This window comes from Agelaius tricolor, unplaced genomic scaffold (genome assembly GCF_023055355.1).
Source record: "Agelaius tricolor isolate 1412-34295 unplaced genomic scaffold, bAgeTri1.0.p SCAF_10, whole genome shotgun sequence".
NCBI lineage: Eukaryota > Metazoa > Chordata > Aves > Passeriformes > Icteridae > Agelaius > Agelaius tricolor.
The window spans coordinates 11,051,951-11,074,101 of record NW_027269270.1 but is presented as its reverse complement, the minus strand read 5'-3'; the positions used below and the strand labels follow the sequence as shown (position 1 = coordinate 11,074,101).

Genomic DNA, 22,151 nt, shown 5'->3' with positions numbered 1-22,151 from the left:
CATTTGGTTTTTTCCTTAGGGTTTGTCTTAGGCTGTACAAGGACATCAATGCATGCATGTTATGTTGTTGCTGAGCTCTAACTGTTCAGCTCCAGATTGTGATAGTCTGTAGTGTGCAATGTTGGCTTTGTGATCAGTTCTTGATTTTGGAAACTCAGTATCCATATTGCTGTAGAAACAGAGCCCTATCTCTACTACAGTTGAAGATGACATCCCTGTTGGTGGCAGTTGAGATGAAATTTGAATAAAGTACCATTTCAGGCTTGTTTGGAGGTGGTTTTGGTGAGCGAACCAAAAATGCTTAAGGCTCTTCTAATTCAGCGATAAACTTTGAGAAGGATTTCGAGATCAGGTTTGAGTCTGTGACCAGTCTCATCCATATGTTCCTCTCCAAGCTGCTTTTTGTGCTCTGCTGCCCAAGCTGTGGTCTGAGAGTAACTAATACTTAGTGCTGTTTGGCTGTGTGTAATGAGGCTACACTGTGTAGCCTTAAAATGCTTATAGAAATAATTAAATACTACTTAATATATTGAGGTAATGCATCACATTGCAATTTAGAATCTAAAAATGATTGAGGGGTAGAATACCTCTTTTACTGACCTTAACCTAAAATATCTCTTTATCAGAAAATATTTTATGATTATGGGATTTTTAGTTTTACTTTTACTGTCTAAGTGATAGAAAACAATATGACCAGAGGCCTCTCCTTCCCCCAAGTTTGACCTAACATTTATTCCCTTGTTGTGTATGTGGAACAGGCATATATGATTTCCAATTTAATGCTGCATTTCATTGAAGTCTGTTTGCTCTAGTGAAGCATTGATGTGCAGGTACTTCAGAAATATCAGCACGAGGAATAATTTTAAGTCAGTCCTATTTCTGCTTTTTTTAAAGTGCATCCCATTGTTACTATATTGAATTAAAAATTCCGGTAGAGGGTTTGCTCTTAATTTTATGCGTTCTGCAGAGTGGAACAAAATACAGCATCAAACAATAATTAATTGTGAAATCATTAAGTGGTGGTGTTTATTTTATTGATGGTCAGCTGAAACATATTTCAACTCATTTGGATTCTCTTGTTCATTAACAGTCAGAAATACCAGTGTGGATTGTAACATTTATTAGCTATGTTGCTTAGCTTTCAGAAAAGGAGACTGGTACTTTTCTATTGGAGTTGGGAACAAAAAGAATCAAGAATGCACTCCAACCTTCTGATACAAAAAAATGTGAATTTATTGATTTGTTTAAAAACCTAACAATAAATGGGAGTGCTTTAATTATAAATGGATTGGTTTTTCATTTGAGTGTGTATGTTGACTGAAAAGAAATGTGTAGAATTCTTGAACCTGTTTTAGACTATTTGAACAGTGATGGTGTTGTATTAGGTGGCAACAGCTAAGTCAGGATTCTGTGACAAAATTAATGTCAAGCCCATTTTTTAAAATTTATGTCACTTCTCTGCCTACATTGCACTTGTGCATTCGTGTGACCTGGCTTTAATTTAACATTTGGTAAATATTTGCATAGTAATTCCTCAAGTGTTCTCCCACACATAAAGGAAATGATGATAAACAGCTTTTAAGTGGCTTGATGTTAAACGCAAACATGACTTGCAGCCCTAAGGTAAAATGCACATCAGAGTAACTGTTCAATATTCATTTGCCAAGTGCTGTTATGAATTATACCAGGTAACTTAGTCATACGTCTTCTTTACGTAGATTGTTACAAGTTTGTACCTCAGCTGAATTTCTGCCTAGGGGTTATGTACTGTGCTGTGAGAGAGCTTCTCCCCACTTGTGATGCTAGGATTTTTTGGAACTGTAGTTTGTGTTTTCTTCAAGATGCACTTTCTAACAGGAGAGCATTTAGGAGCACAGATAGAATCAGGTAATCATACCTGATTGCTGCCCTGAGCTTCCAGACTCTATTAGTGTTTTATTTTTACAAGAGGCTTTTTTATTTTTCAAAACTTAAAGCATGTCAAGTTTTAATCATGATGATTAAGAAGATACAGTGAAGAATCGTTCTAGACACTGTCATTCATTAGAATAAAATTTCAATCTCAAGCTAGAGAAATTTAAAGGAGCAACAATCAATCATCTAAAAAACCACCCCAAAATTTGTCCTAGTGTTTTAGAATACAGTTGTTAGACTTCTTTTCCTTTATAATTCATAGGTTCTCAGCAAGTGCCTTCTCAACAAGTATTTTCTCTTAATCTCTTCCCTGATCAAAAATGGAGTGTCATCCAGCATTTGCTGCTTTCAGTAGGTAAGAAGTGTTATTTTGTTGAAGCTGTCTGGTGCTGACCCTTTGCACAGCCTGTCATCTCTGTTACTGGGTTCTGACTTTGACCATTCAGGAGACACTGTAGAATCAGCAAGCTCTGTTTTGCAAGGCTTTCAGTCATATACTTTATGAGCTATAAAATTACTCTGTTACTTTAGAGAAGCAATCTATCTCCTGCCTAGGAGTTTTAAAACACATGGAAACCTGAAGTGTTCTTGATGCCCCTTTTGATTGTTCTATCATAGTAAAGCATAAGAACCTTAAAATAGGACAGTCCTTCTCCTGAGCAGGTTTCATTTTCTCTGATAATGATTCTTGGGTGTACCAGGGCTATATTTTGGATCTGTTCTACTCCTTTTGAGCTCTAAATAATGTGCAAAATGTGAGTTTGTGCATATGCGTGTGGATACGGTGCTGTTTGGAACTTTAGATACTCAACTTTTATGTCTGCTGGTAGTTAATTGTGGAGGAATAGAAAGTAAGAGAATAGTGCAGAAGGCAATCTCACACCTGAGGAGTTGCAGCTGTACTAATCACCAAGATTAGGAACAGGCCTGCCCTTCATAGGCCACAGCTGTGTCCAATAAGAAGACGAGTGCTATGAAAGAGTGGGTTAGCTGGGTGAGGAGAGCTGGAGTTTGTTGGTTGTGTGGTGAAGAAGGAGTCAGTGCTGTGAGGAGATGCCCATGAGAAATCACCAAGAAGGTATGGGAGCTTTTGCAATAAGAGGACAACAGTTAATAAAACAGCTTGTTTTAAGTAATGAGTCTTCTAAAATGTTAATGTTTTATTTAGTGAAGCTGTCTGGACTCCTGGTGCAGGCAAAGAAACACAGAAGAAACAAACATATATAGATTTTAGTTGTTGTTGATTTTTTGGTCTTTTTTGTTGTTGTTTGTTTGTTTTTGTATGGACACTTTGTATCCAATGCATGGCAGTGTTTGGAGTTGACTGAAAGAAGAGAAAATGTTCTCTGACTTTGAAATCTTTTTGAATGGCCGAGTGGGTTTGCTGGTCAGATGAACGATTGTTACTTTTGTGACTGTGTGGATGATAACCTGGGCTATCTAGCAGTAGTTACTGTTTGCTTCATCAAACAAGTTTATGAAAAGCTCCCTGCTCCCAGCATGGGCTTTTAGCTTTCAGGGATGAAGTTCATATAAGCCATTCACATTTTTATTTCTGAGGCAGCAAGTATTCAGTCTTGCTCTAGTCTATGCTGGTTATTGTAACTGGGGAGTCCTTGAGAACTGAAGGTTGTAGTGTGTTCATACTGTGTGTACCTGAGCCACAGCATGTGTCTAAGCCATTAAGTATTTTTCTTCAAAACAAACTGTGAATCCTGCCCAGTTTTAGTTCTTGTATTTCAGTGTGAATTGTCTTTGTTTTCTTTTAAAGAATATTGCATTGGCTACACTTGTTCCAAAAGATTGCTGAGGAATGGCATCTTCTGTTCTTTGAGACTTTTAGAGATGTTCTTTTGATATTGCCACTAATAAAAATAATTAAATTACTGTTTTTGCTGTGGCCCAAAGTAAAAGAGGGTTAAGAATTTGTTAAATTTAATGTAGTTTAGGGTGGCTGTGTGTCTTGAGCTTGTGTCCTGCCAACTTGCATCATTCTATTGGGACAAGAGGGTTTTACACTTGTTTTTTCTTTGTTCTGTTTCAATGACTCATCTCGGTTGGTACAGTTACCGAATCACAAATAGAAGTGAACACTGAAAGTTTTCTAATCAGCTGTGTATTTTTTAACTTCAACTTTATTCTTAACACTTCAACACCATAATACAGCGGGTTTTAATGTACCTTCAGCCAAATAGGTTAGCCACAGAAGTTTATCCAGTTAAGAGGAGTGATTTTCAATTATGCTGTTTTAATGCTGTTAACTATTAAAAGCTTTGTGGTTGCATTAGTTAAAAGGTTCAGGTGGAACATCTGTAGCTACTGATGTGTTCTGGTTTTAGAGTATCATATTTTCTAATTTTATTGGTAGGGTCAAACTAATAACTGCATTAGGTAAATTGTATAATCTCAACCTGCTTATTTATTGCAGAAAGGTACGTTTCTTTTCTGCTTTTTTGTCTTAGAATTTTATGGTTATGGTAAAAACACCTGAGCCCTGGGCTTAAAGATAGAAATTTGAGCTATAATAGTTTTCCACACTTTGTCACTTTGCAGAGGAAAAAGCATATTAATTGATACTCTTAAACTTTGTAATACCTAGAATGAACAAATATTTGCTGTTTCACAAATGGGTGGTTTCATTGCAAAATGAAATAACTGTAGTAAGAGGTAAATTAGAGATTAAATGGACATGTTACAAATAGAAATACTTTTAGATGCTTAATTGTGTGGTTGTTACGCAGCTGTACTGTATCTACTACACTTAACCCTCAGTTGCAGGTGATCAGTTGTCATCCTTTTTTTGTCCATTTCTGAAACATTTCTCAAAGCTATGTGTGTGCATGCCCCTTTCCTGGCCCTTAATTTTAGCATATTCTGGCCACTCTTCATAATATTTGATGGAGGACTCAAATATGCTTTATAATCCTAACCAGGCATGTTTTCTTTCTTCATTGTGCTGCAGCAGATGCAATGTTCATCAGTGCTGATAGCTCAGAGAACTCACACATCACTGTGACTCACTGAGCTGCCATGTGCTCATTAAACCACAAGAACTGGTCCTAGGAGGATAAGTCTTAACTAAGGCAGTTCAGCCATAAATACCACTTGGAAGCTGTGTACACAGGTAGCTGGTATAGTTTGGGGGCAGTGGCTACAGGCTGTGTGTCTGCTCTCTCATTTTCTATTTCCTGTCAGGGAGAATTTGCTGTTGTGCAGTACACTCTGAGCCTTTTGGCTTCAGGGTCAGTGGAGTGATGGCTCAACTCTTGGTTGTTGAAGTGAAGGAGTTAATAATCTATGAAGAAAGCATTAGTTTTGGAGAATTAATCTGATCCCTGTTAATATGGTACTCAGTGTTGCATTGGAATTTGAGAGTACTTATTTGTGAAAGCAAACTGGAATTTACTTATTCTTTTGGGATTTTTTGCCACAATAGGATTATCTGCCTCCTCAGAGAAAGAAATGATGGATGTGTTTTACATGTCTAAAAATATATGGATATACCTCCCCACAACCTGTCAGGAGGGGTACATGCCAATCCATATATATATATATATATTTATTTGTTTATGCTGATAATAACCAAAATATTCTATCTTTAAAGTATTGCAAAACAAATTTTTTTTTTTATTGTTTTAAATTTACAATTCAAATTAGATAAAGATTGATAAGGAAATAAAAATGCATGTTTTAAAGGTTTTTTTTTTTTTGTGTAGTGTTCTGTAGGTATTGCCTTGTTTTTCATCTGCAGTTTTCAGTTGCTCTCAGTTTCAATTTTGAGTAGTGGCTCCAGTTTTCTACCTCATGACTAGAGAGGGAAGTAGGTGGCAAATAAGTGGGACACACAACTGCTATGTCTGATAGCACTGAAATCATGCAAAGGTAGGTTAAGAATTCTTGTATCTGTCTTACAGGATCCAGCTTCCTGGGTAAATATTCACCACCTGGAGTATACAGATGGAGGAATCCTGGACCCAGATGATGTGCTGGCAGATGTTGTGGAAGACAAAGATAAGGTAAAGCTTGTATGAAAATGTTTTGTGTCTTCTCAAATAACAAATGCTGCTTTCTCATTTCTTGGATCTATGGCAGGTGAAATGGATGTTAAATATTCTTAAACTCATCTGCCCATAACTGCTGTAACTCTTCCCTTCTGGAGTAGAATGGGGGAGTGGGAAATATGACCCAAGCAGTGAGAAGAGAAGCCTAGCAGGGTTCACTTAGGGCTTAACCTTTTCAAGTAGTTCTGTGTTTCTTTTTATTTCTGTATTCAAATACCATGGTGAAAAATGCGGATTTTGCAAGAATTTTTTTCTTTTTTATGTCACTTAAAAATAAATACCATGTAAAATATCTTCTATAATCTCTTCCTTTGCATGGAATTAAGTTTTTGAGAATCATTCAAATGCCATGGTTGAGTGTGACAAAATAGACAAATCCTGTGATGACAAGAACAGCACCTTGACCTGTTAAATTTTGGGAGGAGTTCCTATGATTTGCTAGTGAAAGTCTGAGCAGGCTGCTTATTAATTTTAAAAGGTGTGAGTCTCTAAATTTCAATTAAAATAAAATAAATAAAATAAATTTCAAATAAAATTTCTTGTCTGGGTAGTAGTAACTGCAGAGAAACCTCTTTTAATTTTATTTTTGATTGTCAGAAAAATATTATTTTGGGAAACTTACTGGTGACTTATTCAGCATAGAGAAGGGGGGTATTTATAAAACTTTGCTGATTTTATCTTTTTTTCTTCATAAAATCAGAGGAAAAAAATTAATGGCTTTAAACTGAAGATCCAAATAGGGGATATGCTTGTGCTTTTAGACAAATTGCTTTGTCTATTTAAAGTGCCATATGCTTGACGACTTAAAAAGTAATTTACTATATTGTAAACAGAATTGTTAGTTTTGTATGCTGTGTTGATTCTTCAATGACTTAATACAAAACAGAACATTTTGCTTATGATTAATGGGATGCTGCTTCTTTGTATCTTAGAAAATTGTTTAGGGTGTACTTCAGTGTCATTTTAGGGTGGTTTGCATGGGAATTTTTAAAAACAGTGGAACTCTGTTATATATTCTTTTTTATCATATTTGTGTTTCTTGCTTGTCCATATTTATTGAAAGTACACTTAACACACCTTAAGACTTTTTTTCAGGAGTGTTTGGAGACAAAAGATTGAGTTCTGAAATTGAACAGCTGTGTATAAAGAATAAAACCAAAAGCATAAGATGTCATAAAATGAGATATTACATCAAAGAGAAATGTTTTGCTGGTCTCATCAGTTAATGAAAATTAGTACGTTTACCCAGGATTTTCTCTGAAGTACTGGTAGAGGAGCTCTTGTGGAAATGTGAGCATCAATGTGCAGAATATTTGATATGCCATGTAGTTTTTAAGTTGGGACCAGAGCCTTTGCTATACCCTGTCAGTGGCTGTCACTGGCTGAGTATGTGTAGCTGAATAAGCTTCTAGGTCACAGCTGTGGGTCTAAGCTTCCTCAGTTATGACAGTGCTAAGTGAGGCTCTGAGGCTGCCTTAGGGAAAACTCGCTGGGAAACTTGAATCTTACTCTTTGAAGTGGTCTGGTGTGGTTTAGGAATACAGCAAACTCCTCAATTTCTCTTCCTCTGATATCTCAATTACAGGGGATGTATCACTGTCATCTTATTTTCTTCAGAGTAGCTTGGTGAAACAGGGATAAGAGACTTGCTGAACAGAGCAGCTGCAGTGAAAAATCAGATTTTTTTGATTAAAGTAAGGGAGAATGTTGTAAGGGATCTGCTGGACTGAGAGGTTGGAAAATTCTTTCATTTGAGAGTGGAATTGGGCCATAGCATGTGTAAGGAGCTGTCCATACTACCTACTTACAAAGTTTGATATGATCTGATATCAAAGAACCAGGCTTACAAATAGTTTTGATAGCTTTACTGTGGCCTGTTAGCCTTTGAGCCTTCACCAGTGTTATTTCACACTGAGAATCTCTTCTAGGGGATCTTTAAGCTTTGCAAAAAAGGGGAGGAGATGCTCAGGTCAGATTTGCCTGCTATCTTATTTGGTGTTTAAAGGCCCTGAATAGATGAAGGAATTTTTGGTACGTTTATCTGTGCTCTGCTTGTCTTTGGTTATGATTATCTGTATATGCAGTAGATGAATAGACCACAGGTTTGTTGCTTCCTTGTCATCCTTTGCTGTGCATCCAAGCCAGTGACATTAGTTTCACATTAAATCAGTCACTCTCTATAAAAATAAGATTGCACTTAACCTCAGTGCCTTTAACCAAAGGTGTGTTTGGCACTGCTTACCATCAAACTCTTCTTCAGTGGCAGAGGAAACACTGCTGCCTTTTAAGAGATAATCTGCTCTAGATCATACTTTGATAGCAGTAAATTAGCACAGTTTCTTCAGAGGAAAATGTCTTTGCTAATCTATTGAATTCTTTCACTGTGACAACAAAACAGGGAGAGTGCTATCAGATATAATTTACTTGGAATTTCAAAAGCTTTTGACAGTCCTTAACAATAGACTGTTAAGGAGACACAACTACTCATGAGGTAAGCAGCAAGTGCTGTGGTGGGTTAGTGAACAAATGAGAGGGAACTAAAAAACAGAGTAAATGGTCAAGTTCCAACCCTGAAGTAATGCCACTGGAATGTGTAATGCCCATCACTGGGAGTGGCAGTGGTTTTGAGCTCTGCTTACATTAACTTCCTGACTTCCTCTTGAACTCCAGATTAAGCAAAGTTCAACTGTGCAGTTATGCTGGACAGAGTGGCATTTTTTTAATTGCCTATAAAACAGATCTAAATTAGTATTACATATGCTTGGTAATATGTCACGTGAAAATGCTTTGGAAATTCTGCTGGCCGAGAGACTCTCTTGCTGCTGTTGCCTCAGCAATAATCTGTGACCTAAATTGGATGTCCAAGGCTAGTTGACATAGTTTTGTAGAATAGCTTTAAAATAGCTTGTTTTCAGCACATTTTCCAGCAATTGGTTCATGTCCTGATATTCTGAATGATGAATTAATTAAAATCCCCAAATTTTGTCAGTTCAATAAGAACGTGCTATTTAAATTGTCTGATTTTAATGTTGAAGCTATAAATAGAGTCCTCTTTGTATACTGTTCTTAACAGATTTCCCACTTGAAATGAACTCTTCAGCAAGAAAATGTTCTGAGAAAATTTCTTTACTGTGTAAAAGATAAGAGTACAAAATGTTTCCTTTGATAGCACTGTGTACATGGAGCCCTGTGCTTGGCACATGTCTGAAATGCATAAACTGAATGTAACCATCTAGACTTCCTGCTGATGTTTACATGGAATCATGTTTTCATATACTAGCAAACACCTGGGGAGGCTAAGAAGACGTAATGAAAGCCTGTGTTAAGTTAAAACTTGCTTTGCTTATAGGACAACAAGCTTCCTCAATCAGAACAGTTCTGCTTTCTGAATAAATGTAGAGGTCTATAGGGAAAGTAGACTTTCTATCAAACTTTATATGTATATATGTGTTAATATTTTCACAGGATTAAATACAAGCAAAATATGTTTACAGGTGTGCTTTTTCAACAGAGCCCTTCTGAAGTAGGAGATGGTGGTCTGCTATCAGGGTGCTGGGTTTTTCTTGGGTTGTTTTCATTTTCTTTTGTAGAGTTTTTTTCATCTGTTTGTTTGCTTCTGTGTCTTTTTCTTGTTGCTTGGTAGTTTTTGGTTTTTGTGGATATCTTGGGTGTTGTTTTCTAAGACTGTGTTTGCAAGGGCAGTATTGCAGTAACTACAGTTGAGTCAACAAAGCTGCTGAACATTTTTGTAAAGGTACATTTTCTGATCAGTGTTGATGGTGAAAGATTAGGCATGTCATCCTAGGAGGTGATGTGGCTTTAAGCTCTCCAGAGACTTGTCGGCAGCTCCGCTGCCAACGGTGTGGGGTGGTTTTTTCAGAAGTGGAAGGAATAAAAAAAGGCATTATGATGGGCAGTGTGCTGACACTGAAATAGCAGGATAACAGTATGATCTTAGAAATTAGTTTCTTCTTGGGTATCTTCTTTGTTAAATATAGATGAGTAGGGTTTTTTAACAGCAGCAGAAGCTTTTGAAGGACACAAAGCAACGTCAATGAAATGCTGAAATAGTGACACTGTATCAAGATTTGTAGTGACTGCAACTGTCATTTAACTGTTTCTAATGATGATATCAGGTAAATGGTATGAATTAAGTGTAGCTCAGATACCTATTTTAGCAAAGCATTTAATGAAATATTAAATAGGAAAATCGATGAATTCTTTCTTCTGAGCTCACTACAGCAGAAGTGCAATATTGAAAAAACATGTCTCCTGGATGGTCTCCTAATGCTAGGAAAATCAGCTGCTGGCTGTTCAAAATGGCTATTGGGCCCATGCATCTCCTGATAAGAAGCTCAAGATCTGGCTGAAGCTTTTGTCACACATGCTAAGTAACTCTTTGAAGCCCTACTTCAGACAGAAGCCTTTGCAGGTAGCTTTAGTTTCAGTGATGATTTTGCAAGTGTGAGGCTGCTTTGGAGAAGATTTTTCAACAAAGCAATAAAAATGAAGCAGATGTGAACTTCAAAACTGATATAATTATACAAAAGAAATGTTTATTCAGGTAGAAAAATATGCTGAAGGCATGTTTTCTGCCAGTGGATTTGGAACTTTTCTGTTGTTTGCAGGCAGGTTTAGTCACTGGGAGTGATGGCTGTCTGGGTTTAGCACTGTAGAGCAGGTTTTTTTTTGACCTGGATTTGACTCTGTAGACCTTGAGGGTTGTGGAAATGTGGGATACAAGAAAATCCAAGAACAAAACAGGGTGTCAATCCTTTTGGGCTGCATCAAAGGAAGCATTGCCAGCAAGCTGGGGGAGGTGTTTATCTCTACTCTGCTCTCACAAGACTCAGTCTGGAATACTGAGTTCAGGTCAGGATTCCTCAGCACAAGGAAGATGTGGACCTGTTGGAGAGGGTTCAGAGGAGGGCCACGAAGTAGATTTGGGGGAAGGAGCACCTATTCTGTGAACACAGGGTGAGAGAGTTGGGATTTGTTCAGCCTGGAGAAGAGAAGGCTCCAGGAAAACCTCATTGCAAGCTTCCAGTGCCTAAAAGATGATAAAAATGAGGGAGAGAAACTTTTGATTTGGGCACATAGTGACAGGACAAGTGGGAAGGTTTCTAAAGTAAAGGAAGAGACAGATGAGATATCAGGAGCAAATTCTTCAATGTGAGGGTGGTGAGGCACTGGCACAGGTTCCCCAGAGAAGCTGTGGATGCCCCATCCCTGGAAGTGTTCAAGGCTAGGCTGGATGGGGCTCTGAGCACATCCTGGTCTGGTGGATGGAGTCTCTGCCCATGGCAGGGGGATGGAACTGGATGATTTTTATGTTCCCTTCCAACCAAAACCATTCTATGGTTTTTCATTGATTGTAATAATGACTTTTCTTGTCATCTTGACAAGGCTTTTGGACTTGTTCAAAAGGACAGCACTGATGCTTGCTCAGTATTTCCACTGAGTTTGTCTAGGGTTTACCAATAGTTCAAAATCAATTAAAAAAAGGCATTGGGGCTGGGATTGTTCTTATAGAGAAACTGTAGACCTTGATTTGCTGGCCCTTCAATGAACTAAGACGGAGTTTTGGTTTTGCTATTGACAAAATAATATGTAAACCAGTCAAGCTGCAGCCTATTTTTAAAAACATGTTTTCACACTTTTCAGGAGGAAAAAGTTTCATGCAATTTTGAGCCAGTGCTTCTTTAAGAAACAGATGTCTGATTTCACTCTCTGTAGTAGGATATGCTGTGAGCCACCATATACATATAAATACATATAAAAAAGGATATTTTGGTAGGAGTTGGTCTGTTTATTTCTGACATAGGGTCTGAACTGTAAATACCAGGGGGAGGGGTCAACAAACCACTGTCATTAGTACTTACTAAGCAACACTTTATTTTAGTAATGCACTGTCTTTTAGAATACAGATTATGAAGCTTTGCATTTTTATGAAATTTGTTTTAATTTATTGCTGCAGAGGTGCCATGCATTATTCAATATTATAAAATGATTTGGATTTCAGGAGCATTTGGATTTGCTGATGAGGATTTCAAGCTGTGTAATTATGAAACTGTATGCACATGGGTTGGAAGTTCAGAACTCATTAGTGTAATCATTGAAATAACCATTTTTTAAATGTAGTATTACATTCTGGGATGTGCAATTACACTATCATGTGCTTCTGGTTACTGGAAGCGTTCTTGTTATAAACTTCAGGTCTAGCAATATGCTTCAAGATAAGTTCATAGCTTTAGGAACAGATACATGGTCAGATGTTGCTTAGGTTGTTAAAGAAAATTCAGTTTTATAGACTCAGAGCTGTAGCATGGTGCCTGTATGCATAAATTTGCCTCCTGTTTATCCTAGAAGAATTTATAAGTTTTTACAAATTTAGTGATGTATAATGTATTTTTTCTTAAAATAGATATCTTGTAACATTTTGCAATGGTTACTTATTTCAGCTCTACCTACTTCAACAGTAGTGTGTGCATGAAGGTTCCTACCAGATGGACTCCTCAGTTTTAGTTTTTTCCAGTGGAATGTTTGTGTTTGAACATTCTGAACTGTGAACTCTTTGTCTGAACATCTGTAACTACCAGATTTTTTTCCAAAAAGTGATAAGTATTCCATTACTTGTTTCAGATTTAAAAATAAGTTAAATAACTGTGACAGTAGATCTGTGACACTAATAAAATTCCTGATAGTTTTGCAATAAGATTTTCTATTTAAATGCTAAATGGGGGGTTTTGGAGTTAAAATTCTCTTCATGTAAATCTTGATGTAAACTTGTGCTTTTCTAGTTTGGTGTTCTTTTGATCCCTCTATCTGATCTGTATTTTGGCTCTTCAGAATATTAAAAACACAGAGCAACGCAGAAGGTTTGGGACCTGGATCTCTTAGTTTTTGGGGAGTATTCAGCTGTACAGCTGTGACACTTTCTCTTGACCTGAAAATGTGTTTTGTCATCTGGGCACTAAGTACTGTAGCTAATTGGTGGTCTGACAAGCGAGGCTGTCTGGTTTCTGTTTCTTGCACAATGAAAGGGGTGGAGGGGAGTGAGGGAGGTCGTTCTAAGTGCATGTGGCCACAATGAACTGAATGAACATTCAAATTTCCTGATAAAAAGAAGCTTAATATCTCTTTGTGTAAACATAACCTGGTGGAAGAGTTACTCCTTCTTAGTGATTTTCATTGATGTAACAAATATTTGGAATTATGTATACATGTGTTGATACTTAAGTGTCTTTAAGCACACACATGTAAATGCTTACCAAGGGAGTAATATGCATTGTAAAATGCTGTAGCCTTGTGGTGGTAAGATGATTTGGTGGTTTGTCTTGCTATACAAAGTAAGCTGAGCTCTTAAATACTTCCACATAGGGGTTTAATTGCGATATGTTTTGGAAGCTGAGAGAATTGGGTTTGTTCAGCCTGGAGAAAAGGCAGCTTCGAGGAGATTCATTGCAACTGTTCAGTACTTTAAAGGGAGCCTGTAAGAAAGGTGGGGACAAAATTTTAGCAAGGCCTGTTACAATAGGACAAGAGGTGATGGTTTTAAACTTAAAGAAGGCCAATTTCAACTAGATGAGAAGGAAGAAAATTTTTACAGTGATGATGCTAAAGCACTAGAGCAGGATGTTCGGAGAGGTGGCAGATGTCCTCTCCTTGGAAACACTGAAGATCAAGTTGAATGGGTTTCTGGACAACCTGATGTAACTGAAGATGTCCCTGTCTGTGGCAGCAGGGTTGACTTGGATCACCTTTAAAGGTCCTTTGCAACTGAAACTATTTATGATACTACTGTAGCACATGTCCTATTTAGATTTAATGAGGGAATGGATTTTTTTCCCTTTTACAGTTGAGGCTCCAAAGATTCTTTCAGTACAAGGAATTAAACATCCACTGTGAAATACTTTGTTTCCCAGTGGTGAAGGAGAAGTTTTGTATTGGGGTTTAATTCCTTTTTAGGCTGTGCTCTGGCCCAATGAATTGATGTTGGTCTGGGTACCGAAGTTTTGGGAAAATGCTTTAGTATAGTCAGGTTTCCTTATTTTAGATCAGTACACAACTCCTGTACCAAGTTCTGTTCTTTTAAGTCCTGTGTCTCTTCTCTCCAGAAAGTTAAAGCTTGTTTAAAGTTTTGAAACCCTGGTAGAAATCTCACTTATATTTCAAACAATTTGTAATGGGATTGGTGTACTAGGGAGATGCCTAATACCACTGCTATTGTGAAAGCAAATACCTCCTACAAATATTAAAACAAAACCAGCTCAATTCTTGTGTGCAGGTTTGAGCCATCAACCCTTATTTTATTTAGAGTGTAGTGGCCATATTTGAGGAATATATGTAGTAAATTGCCTTTGAAAATGCACACATAGAACCTTGCATACATGTGCCAACTTCTTGATGTATGCAATATGGAGTTTAACAGCAAGTCTACCCTAGTCTAACTTCAAAAGTCAGAGAAGGGCACTGGCTCCATACTTCAGGTCAGGAGGCAGCTTTGTGGCTGAAGCACGGTGGACTTTGATTGGAAGTGCCAAGTAAGTGTGAGTTAGTTCCTTCCTTGCAGGGTGGAGAGGCTGATGTGTGTGAAAGGCTGTAGGGATAGAGACATATAGACCTTTAATATACCTGTTGTACAGTAAATATCTTCTGAGAAGGTGTAGAAATAAGAGAATATGCTTTTATCTTCTTGAAAGCTTAGGAATGTCTTCTGCAAAGCACCAGAATACTGACTGTGTTCATAAACTGATTACAAGTTTTATGGAGGATGTTACCTGGAAGGAAGTCCAGGGGAGACCTTTTTTCTCTCTACACCTTTGTAAAAGGAGGTTGTAGTAAGGTGGGTCAATGTCTTCTCCCAGGTAGCGAGTGATAGGACAAGCAGAAATAGCCTCAAGTTGCACCATGGAAAATTGAGCTTGTTCTTCACAAAAGGGTGGTCAAGCATTAGAACAGGCTGCCCAGGGAAGAGGTTGGGTCATCATCCCTGAAGGTATTTAAAAGGTGTGTAGATGTGGCACTTAGACATGGTTTAGTGGTGGACTTGGCAGTGCTGAGTTAATGCTTAGATTGTTATCTTGAAGGTCTTTTCCAACCTAAATTATTCTATAATTCTGTTCAGTATTAGTGCTTTCTTGTTCTCTTATTCTGTGACAATGGAGTTAATAGTAAAATTGAGTTAGATTAATTTAAAGGCTCAAGTCTTGAGGGATTTTGATTTTCCTCTCCTTCTTCAAAGACAGATGGAACAGTAGTTCAAGAACTTCAGTAAAAAAAAAATATTCAGGTTATTCACAATTACATATTTAAGGGTCAAGATAGAATGCTACTCCTACATGGGTAAAGTTCAGCTAGTTAGCCAGAAAAAATCCACACAAAAAAATTTCCTTAAATAAAAATGTGCAGTCAGAAAAATATTGTAAGAAGACATATCCAGGAGTAAGTAGTCTAGTTGAAAAAAAGATGTAATGTTAAAATACTCTGAACTTTCTAGAATGAGAATGTTTTCTGTGCTGACACCTTCTACAAGCCCTTTTATTGATTTTGTTCAATAATGACTTCACATGTAACTGTTCTTTAGAGATTTCGAGCCTTTTTTTCTTTAAAATCAGATGAAGTGATTAAGAGCTGTTCTCTCGTTGTTGTGCCGGTAGTCCAGCCCTTCCTTTTTTTAGTCTTTTGAGACATTTGACAGCATCATTGTTTTTGAAGATTCCTTCCCTGTTATGCGAGGTGCCAGGTAATCCAGAAGTCACAAGCTCAAGAAGCAGAAATAAGAAAAACATTTTGAATACATGCTAACAGTTTTGGGCAGTGTGTGTTCTGAAGTGTATAAAGGCTATTCTAATTTCTGGTTTGTGTAGTAAAGCTATCCACAAAGGATGCCAGATGATTCCTTAAGTTTACTTTTCTGTTCAGTAGTGGATGATGCTTTTCTCTTTACATATATCTTTGATTGTCTAGTTTTTCTGTTGGGGTTTAGCTCATGCTCAAACTCTTATTTTCTAGTGGTATACCTGTCTATTCATATAACTGAAAGTGGCTGTTGGAAAGAAGGAAAGTCAACAATATTTTCTTCCTGTCTGAAGGGTTTCCAGCTTTCAGGACGTTACTATGTTATCTGAAAATAAGAGGTTTTGCAAATCACTCAGATTTGTGAATCAGTATGTGATGCTTGAATCTTAAGAATCATTGGAATTTGCTTGTTGTTCGGAATCATTTTGGACAAGTGTGAAAGAAGTGGTGTGAAGAGCAAAGATGTTAAACATGGTTTTTAGAGTAGGCTTACCATTGCCTTTGAGGACAGGGACTGTCATGGAGAAGGAAGCAATGTATCTCCAGAGCAGCTGGTGGCGGACTGAGTTCACAGAGGAGGACAGACGTTTCTGGCTGTCAAAAGTCTGGGCTCCTGGAGGAAGACCAGCCTGAGAACTGTTGAGTGCAACTGTGCCAGTGCTTTCTGCTGTTCCTTTACCACCTAAGGTAACAGCAGAAAGCAGTGACACAGTTTCTCCTGTGGCCACAGAGCAGCTGCAGAAATGCAGACTTCTGAGAGATTGTCATGTACTGTTCGCTCTTTCAGAACAGAATGCTGGAACTGGAGGAAAGAATTTAGGACATCTAGGCTACCTTTAGCTTGTTCTTCCTGGCTTCCTGTACCAGAAGAACCCTAGGATAAAAACATTTGATAAAGCACTGCAGGATAATTGTAGCTGAGTAAAATATAGCCTTTACTTCCCATCTATTTAAAATACATTTATGTTTGTAAAAGGACGTTAGATTTGCAAACAATATATGGCAAAGGGTAGTTCTAAAAATGGAGTTGATTTGTTTTTACCTTGGTTGAAGCTTCATTTGTGGATGCTTTTTCTGTTGCTTTTTGTTGAAAATTGAGTTGAAGACTAGCAATAGTCAAAATGCATGAAGAGCTAGCCAAATACAGATGTGCATTATGTGATTTCCTAGAACAGCATTCAAATAGTACATTGTGTTATACCATTGTTTTTGCAGAGTTGCATTTCTTTATGTGGTTTGTGATTTTTTACTAATTAAAACTAGATAGTTTCAGTTCATAGGGGATTTTTTTGGTAATTATCTTCCTGACGGAGCCATTTCATGTCTTCTTTGCTTTTTCAAACAAAATAAGAGCTAACTTTTCAATGAACTCAAGTTCTATGCTTATGTAATTATTTAGCAGGTTATAGTAATTATAGTAATTAGGTTTTTTTTTGAAGTACACCTTTTCCAATGCATTTTTAACTTTAAGGTATAATTCTCAAGCATAATAAAATGCACCACGGTAGATCATGCAATCAAGTTAATGTAATCAAGTTGCTAATAATTTTCTTGGAAGAACTTCTGTTAGAGAAGATGAAGACTTGTTCTTCTTTTGCTGAAGAAATGTCTTCATTTGCTGTTGATTGAGGTCCTAAGCTTAAGCTGCTAGGTTAAGCTTGACCCAGTGGCACTTTCAAGTTATGATTGCTTGCCTTCCTGGGACTACACAAAGATTACTGACTGATAAGAAATCAAAGAACTGAATTTCAGAGTACTGAGATTTTCCTGATCTTAATGTTTTACGTGTTTAAAATCTGAGGAATCTTTCATATGGTGCTAATGCATTTCATATTAACACTTCTGAAAGTTTTTCTTAGAAGACATGTTTCTTAGATCGTTTTATGTTCAGTCTTTAAGGAAGGTTTTTCCAAAACTTTCCTTTATATCTAATATCTCCCTGTAGCAGTCAAAGCCTCAAGGAAATAATGTGTATGATCAAGAAGTTCCTGTGGGTCAGTGTAGAATAATGACAGTGAGATGGACAAACAATGCAGCAACAGGAATTAGGTGTCTTAACATACTTTGCTGTCCCTTTGTGACATTGGAGCTAAACTGCTGAAGGTAGATATGAAATGTATTATATAAGGAGCTTTGATCACCATGTGTGGTGTATTTAGTTTTCAAGTTACCAGATCTTGTATGAAGCTAAAACTACCCACTGGCTTTATTTGTAATCCTTGTATAGCACTGTAGTTCGTATTTCTGTGCCTCCTCCCTGCAAACTGGTTATAGTAACTGTTAAATAAAGAAGTGAAGAATTTCAATTTCTCCTTTTGGATAATGGCTTCTATTTTGCTTTTCTGAATAGTAGCAGCATTCACTTAATGGCTATTTAAGTAACACCTTCACACCTTCACAGCTAGAATACTATTGAGTCTCATGTATAAACACAACCTGGAAAAGTAAATTATTTGGACAGAGTAGTAGTTAATCCAAGAAATAAAATATGAAGTGCACTTCAGCAAAGATTGGTTCTTTTTTCTTCTTTATAAGATTTTTTTTTGTGAAGATGAAAGCCTACAAAGATAAAACATTTTTGTGTTTAGAATCCCTCCCTCAAAAACCTTCCCCGCTCCATCCAGCCCTCATAAAGCTAGCCTGAGATACATACAGCAAAGGACTTGTAGCTATATAGGGTCTCTTTACATCTTACATAAGTGATTCACATTCCCATTTCCCTATAACCATTTTAGAGTACTGTCCTAGTCTTCTCATGCAAAAGTGAAGGTGGCAGCAGTTGTGTACAGCTGTGCTTCTGTAGCCTTTTAAGTTTCCTTTGTTTCTGGAAAAGACGCTTTTACTTTGGTAGCTGAAGGCTTCTCTTCCAGAAGAGGCACTCATAGACAGTGAATGTTTCGTAGGCTTAATTTTACCTTAGCTGTGGTTTGGTGGCAGTCTTGAGCCAACCTAAGTGTGCATTTGCTTTCGAATATATGGTTTTGTCTGTCCCCACCCAGTCCTGATGCTCTTGCCCTCTGAACCATACAAGAGCAGTTCTACATTTAAAATAATTTGACACAAGCATAAAATCTAGTTGTTTTTACCCAGAACTGTTTTCCAAACTAATTCCTTTTTGGGCTCTGTTTTTGCCAGAAGTGGTGGGAGGCAGCGGTTCTGGGTAGGGCAAAGTGTTGGCTGATAGCATTTATGAAGTGGCCATGCTGCTGTGGTACCTCAGGAGTTGAGTCCTGCTCTTTGCTTGCAATCACTACAGGAAGAACTTCAGTTCCAAATTGTGTTGCTAGGCAATAATGCACTAGAATTGGACAATAAATGTCCTTAAGAAAATAGGACCATCTTTCGCTCCTTTGACTGTGCAGCTTTTTTGAGCTGGGCTTTCTTTGCTGTAGTAGCTCACAGGTTTCAGAAATTTTGTTGCCATTTCACAGTCTAATTTTTGCCACTGTCCTCTGGTCAAGGAAATTTGATTTGTTTCTTGGAAGGCAGGGAATATATGAATAATTTATATAGTAACTTAGAAATTGTGATTGAACATGTAGTAAGAACTGTCCTATACCACTTCATGTACCTTCCTGCTCTGGCTGTTGCTCTTGTATCCAGTTTGCTTGGAAGTTCTGTCTGTTCCCCTGGAAGAAGGTACCTGCTGGCATAGCCTCTCATCCTGCCCTGCAGGTCTGGCTCTTAAAGAGGTTTTAGAATTAGGTTTTAGGACAGGTGTGTGGGCGTTTTTTAAAAAAAACCTGTATACTGCTTCATCCAAATGTAGTTTGACAACCAAGAAGCTGTATTTCATGAAGTCAAAAATATTGCAGAGGACTTATTTTTCACCTCCTTGGACCAAGAAAAAAAAATTTGGAGAATTATGCTGCAGCAGAAAGAGCTTTGGAGCTATGCTGATTAGCTGTGCTGCTTCAAAGGTTAGAAAACTTGATGATTGGTCACCATATAGGGGAGGAAAACCTGATAATTGCAGCAGTTGGAACTTCAACTTGCCTTCATTAAAACTAATGAGGATATGAATAATTCTACAGTTTGGAGGTCTAAAAAGCAGTACAAGACCTGGAAATAAAGACTGTGGGTGGACTGAAAAGCGTGTTCTTGTGCTGTGATACTTAATTGATCAACAACTGTTTCAAAAATCCAAACTTGGACATTCCTGTCAGCAGACACTGGGAGAGTTATGTCAAAAGGTTCAGAATGCTCTGGATCATTATAAATGTCGGCCATCAGGTGTTTGTGGGCTGCCTGCTTTTCTGCTTTAATTAATCATATTTTGGTAGTAGAACTGAGATTGGAAGTTAATGTGCACCAATATTGCAGAGGACCTACCTGGCTGGTAACCTCAGAGTAGAAAAGGAAAGTTGAGCATGATTATGTCCAGCTTCCTGATAGGCCAAGCATGGCAGACCATTTAGACCTACATGTACACCTGTACCCCTGTATTAATACAGATAAAAACGTGGTGTAACTGTTGAAAATTCAGGTGAGAAGTGGTTTCTTGTGATTTATGTATTTCTTCAGAAGTGAAATTTTGAAATTGTCCCAAATGCTTAAAGCACATGAGTAAATACTTCCAATGATTCCTTTTGCTGTTGGCTGTCTGCTTAGTAACACTAGCCACTCTGTGGAGGATAGCTGAAAATATAAACATAGTTTAAATATCTTCAAGTAATATAGAATAGAATTGAGGAAGAATAACAAACAGCATTTGAAGTATTTTTATCTTGAGTTAACATTTGATTGCATTATAAACAGTGGGTGTTATTGGGACTTCCAGTACTTGGCCTTTTCCCCAGTCTATTCCTTACTCTTAGGAAAAAAACCCACTAAACCCAGACTTCTACTGTGAACACATTATAAACACTATCTTAATTGCCTGTTTAATTTTTCTGCAGTAGAGTTTCAAGTAGTAGAAAACAGTTTCATCCAGTTAATGGAAGACACGTTATTGACTGAATCTGATGCAGAGAAAATTGAACTATCTTTTAAAACTGAGGAACTGCTTATTTCTAGTACATTGTTCTGTAAGTGCAGACATTTGTAAATATAATTCCTAGAGTGCTTCTATCCCGAGAAAAACCAAAGCATCTTTTAGCCCTCTATGGTCTTTATGTACTGTTGCTTGCTGCCCCTAATTGCTGGAACTGGATGTTACCCTTCCCATTTGACCTAACAACATACTCTATTTTCTCTGGGAAATTAGGAACAAGATGCAGTACTTGGCCTTGTGTGGAGAGGGTAGTGAATAGAATATCCTTACTATTTAGGGATGAGAGCAGATCCTTTCTTCCTCTCTTAGTTCTTGTGTTAGGCAGAGGCACCTAAGGTTTTTGTCATCAGGGATAAGGCGGGATTTGAAGAGTGATTGACCTAAGTGCCAACAGAATCAGATCTAGGAAAGCCATAGTATAATGAAACAGGATGCTATTAGCTGCCAATCTATTTCAAGAATTTACCAAAATGATGTTTGATGTAACAGAGGAAAAAATCATATACTGAAGGTGAAGGAGAGAGTAAACCATCTCCTGAGCCTCATAAATAAGCAAACAAAAAGCCACCAAAAACCCCCAAACAAATGAAGAACCCCCATCAAAACCAATGGACCAAGAAAAAAAAAGTCAGACAGCCTTTTTGGTTGATTGTCTATACCTAGAAACCAAAATATGGACTGACAGCATACAGTTAGCTTCCTCAATGTCCTGTCTCCCCAGATTCCTTTCTCCAAAAAGTGAGAGAAAAAGCCAAGCCAACAGCAAAGAGCCTCGAGGAAACACTCCAAACCACTACTGCATTATGGAAATAGTAGCAGCAGCACTTGTTTAGCTGGACTAGGGAACAGTGGCTTGCAGATTGGGTCATTTCAGTGTTTTCCATCTCTGCATCATAATCTTACAACCAACCCCAAGAGCTTGTTTTGCAGTTTCTGCCTGCCAGTCTACCTCCAGTATTCTGTTCAGGGTGCAATTACTAGGCAATTCCTGATTTATGGTTTGGAAAGGGGTACGTTAGTCTGGGCAAAGGACTGGCTACGGTCACTTGTTAAAATGGGTTCTTTTACTTACCTGTTTGAACGTGCCCACTGTGAGCTTTTTCAATTTTGATTCCTTTTTGATAAGCAAACATTGTGTAAGTGGTCTGAGAAAACACGTGTTAATGTCATCAGTTCTGAACTTTTGGAGAAGCTAAATGGGCTAAACTTGGATCACTCACTTCACTCTAACCTGCAGCCATTTTCCATTTCTTTCTTCATTCTGTCTGATTGCATTTACATACAGGCTTACACCTACACATTTTAGTGTGACATTCAGAACTGCATGTGTTATACTTGTATTTATCTTACTAATTGTATAAATGATATTCATTGCATCAGCT

General features: G+C 37.5%; 1 protein-coding gene across 3 annotated transcripts in view; it reads left to right on the top strand.

The window, feature by feature from the left end:
• The window catches only part of PARD3B (par-3 family cell polarity regulator beta), a 392,403-nt gene that overhangs the window by 19,742 nt on the left and 350,510 nt on the right, over nucleotides 1-22,151 (top strand). For all 3 annotated transcript variants that reach the window (XM_071434745.1, XM_071434744.1, XM_071434743.1), the window contains exon 2: nucleotides 5,829-5,930. In XM_071434745.1, coding sequence (XP_071290846.1) covers nucleotides 5,829-5,930 — 102 coding nt within the window. The remainder of the gene's footprint in view (nucleotides 1-5,828; nucleotides 5,931-22,151) is intronic.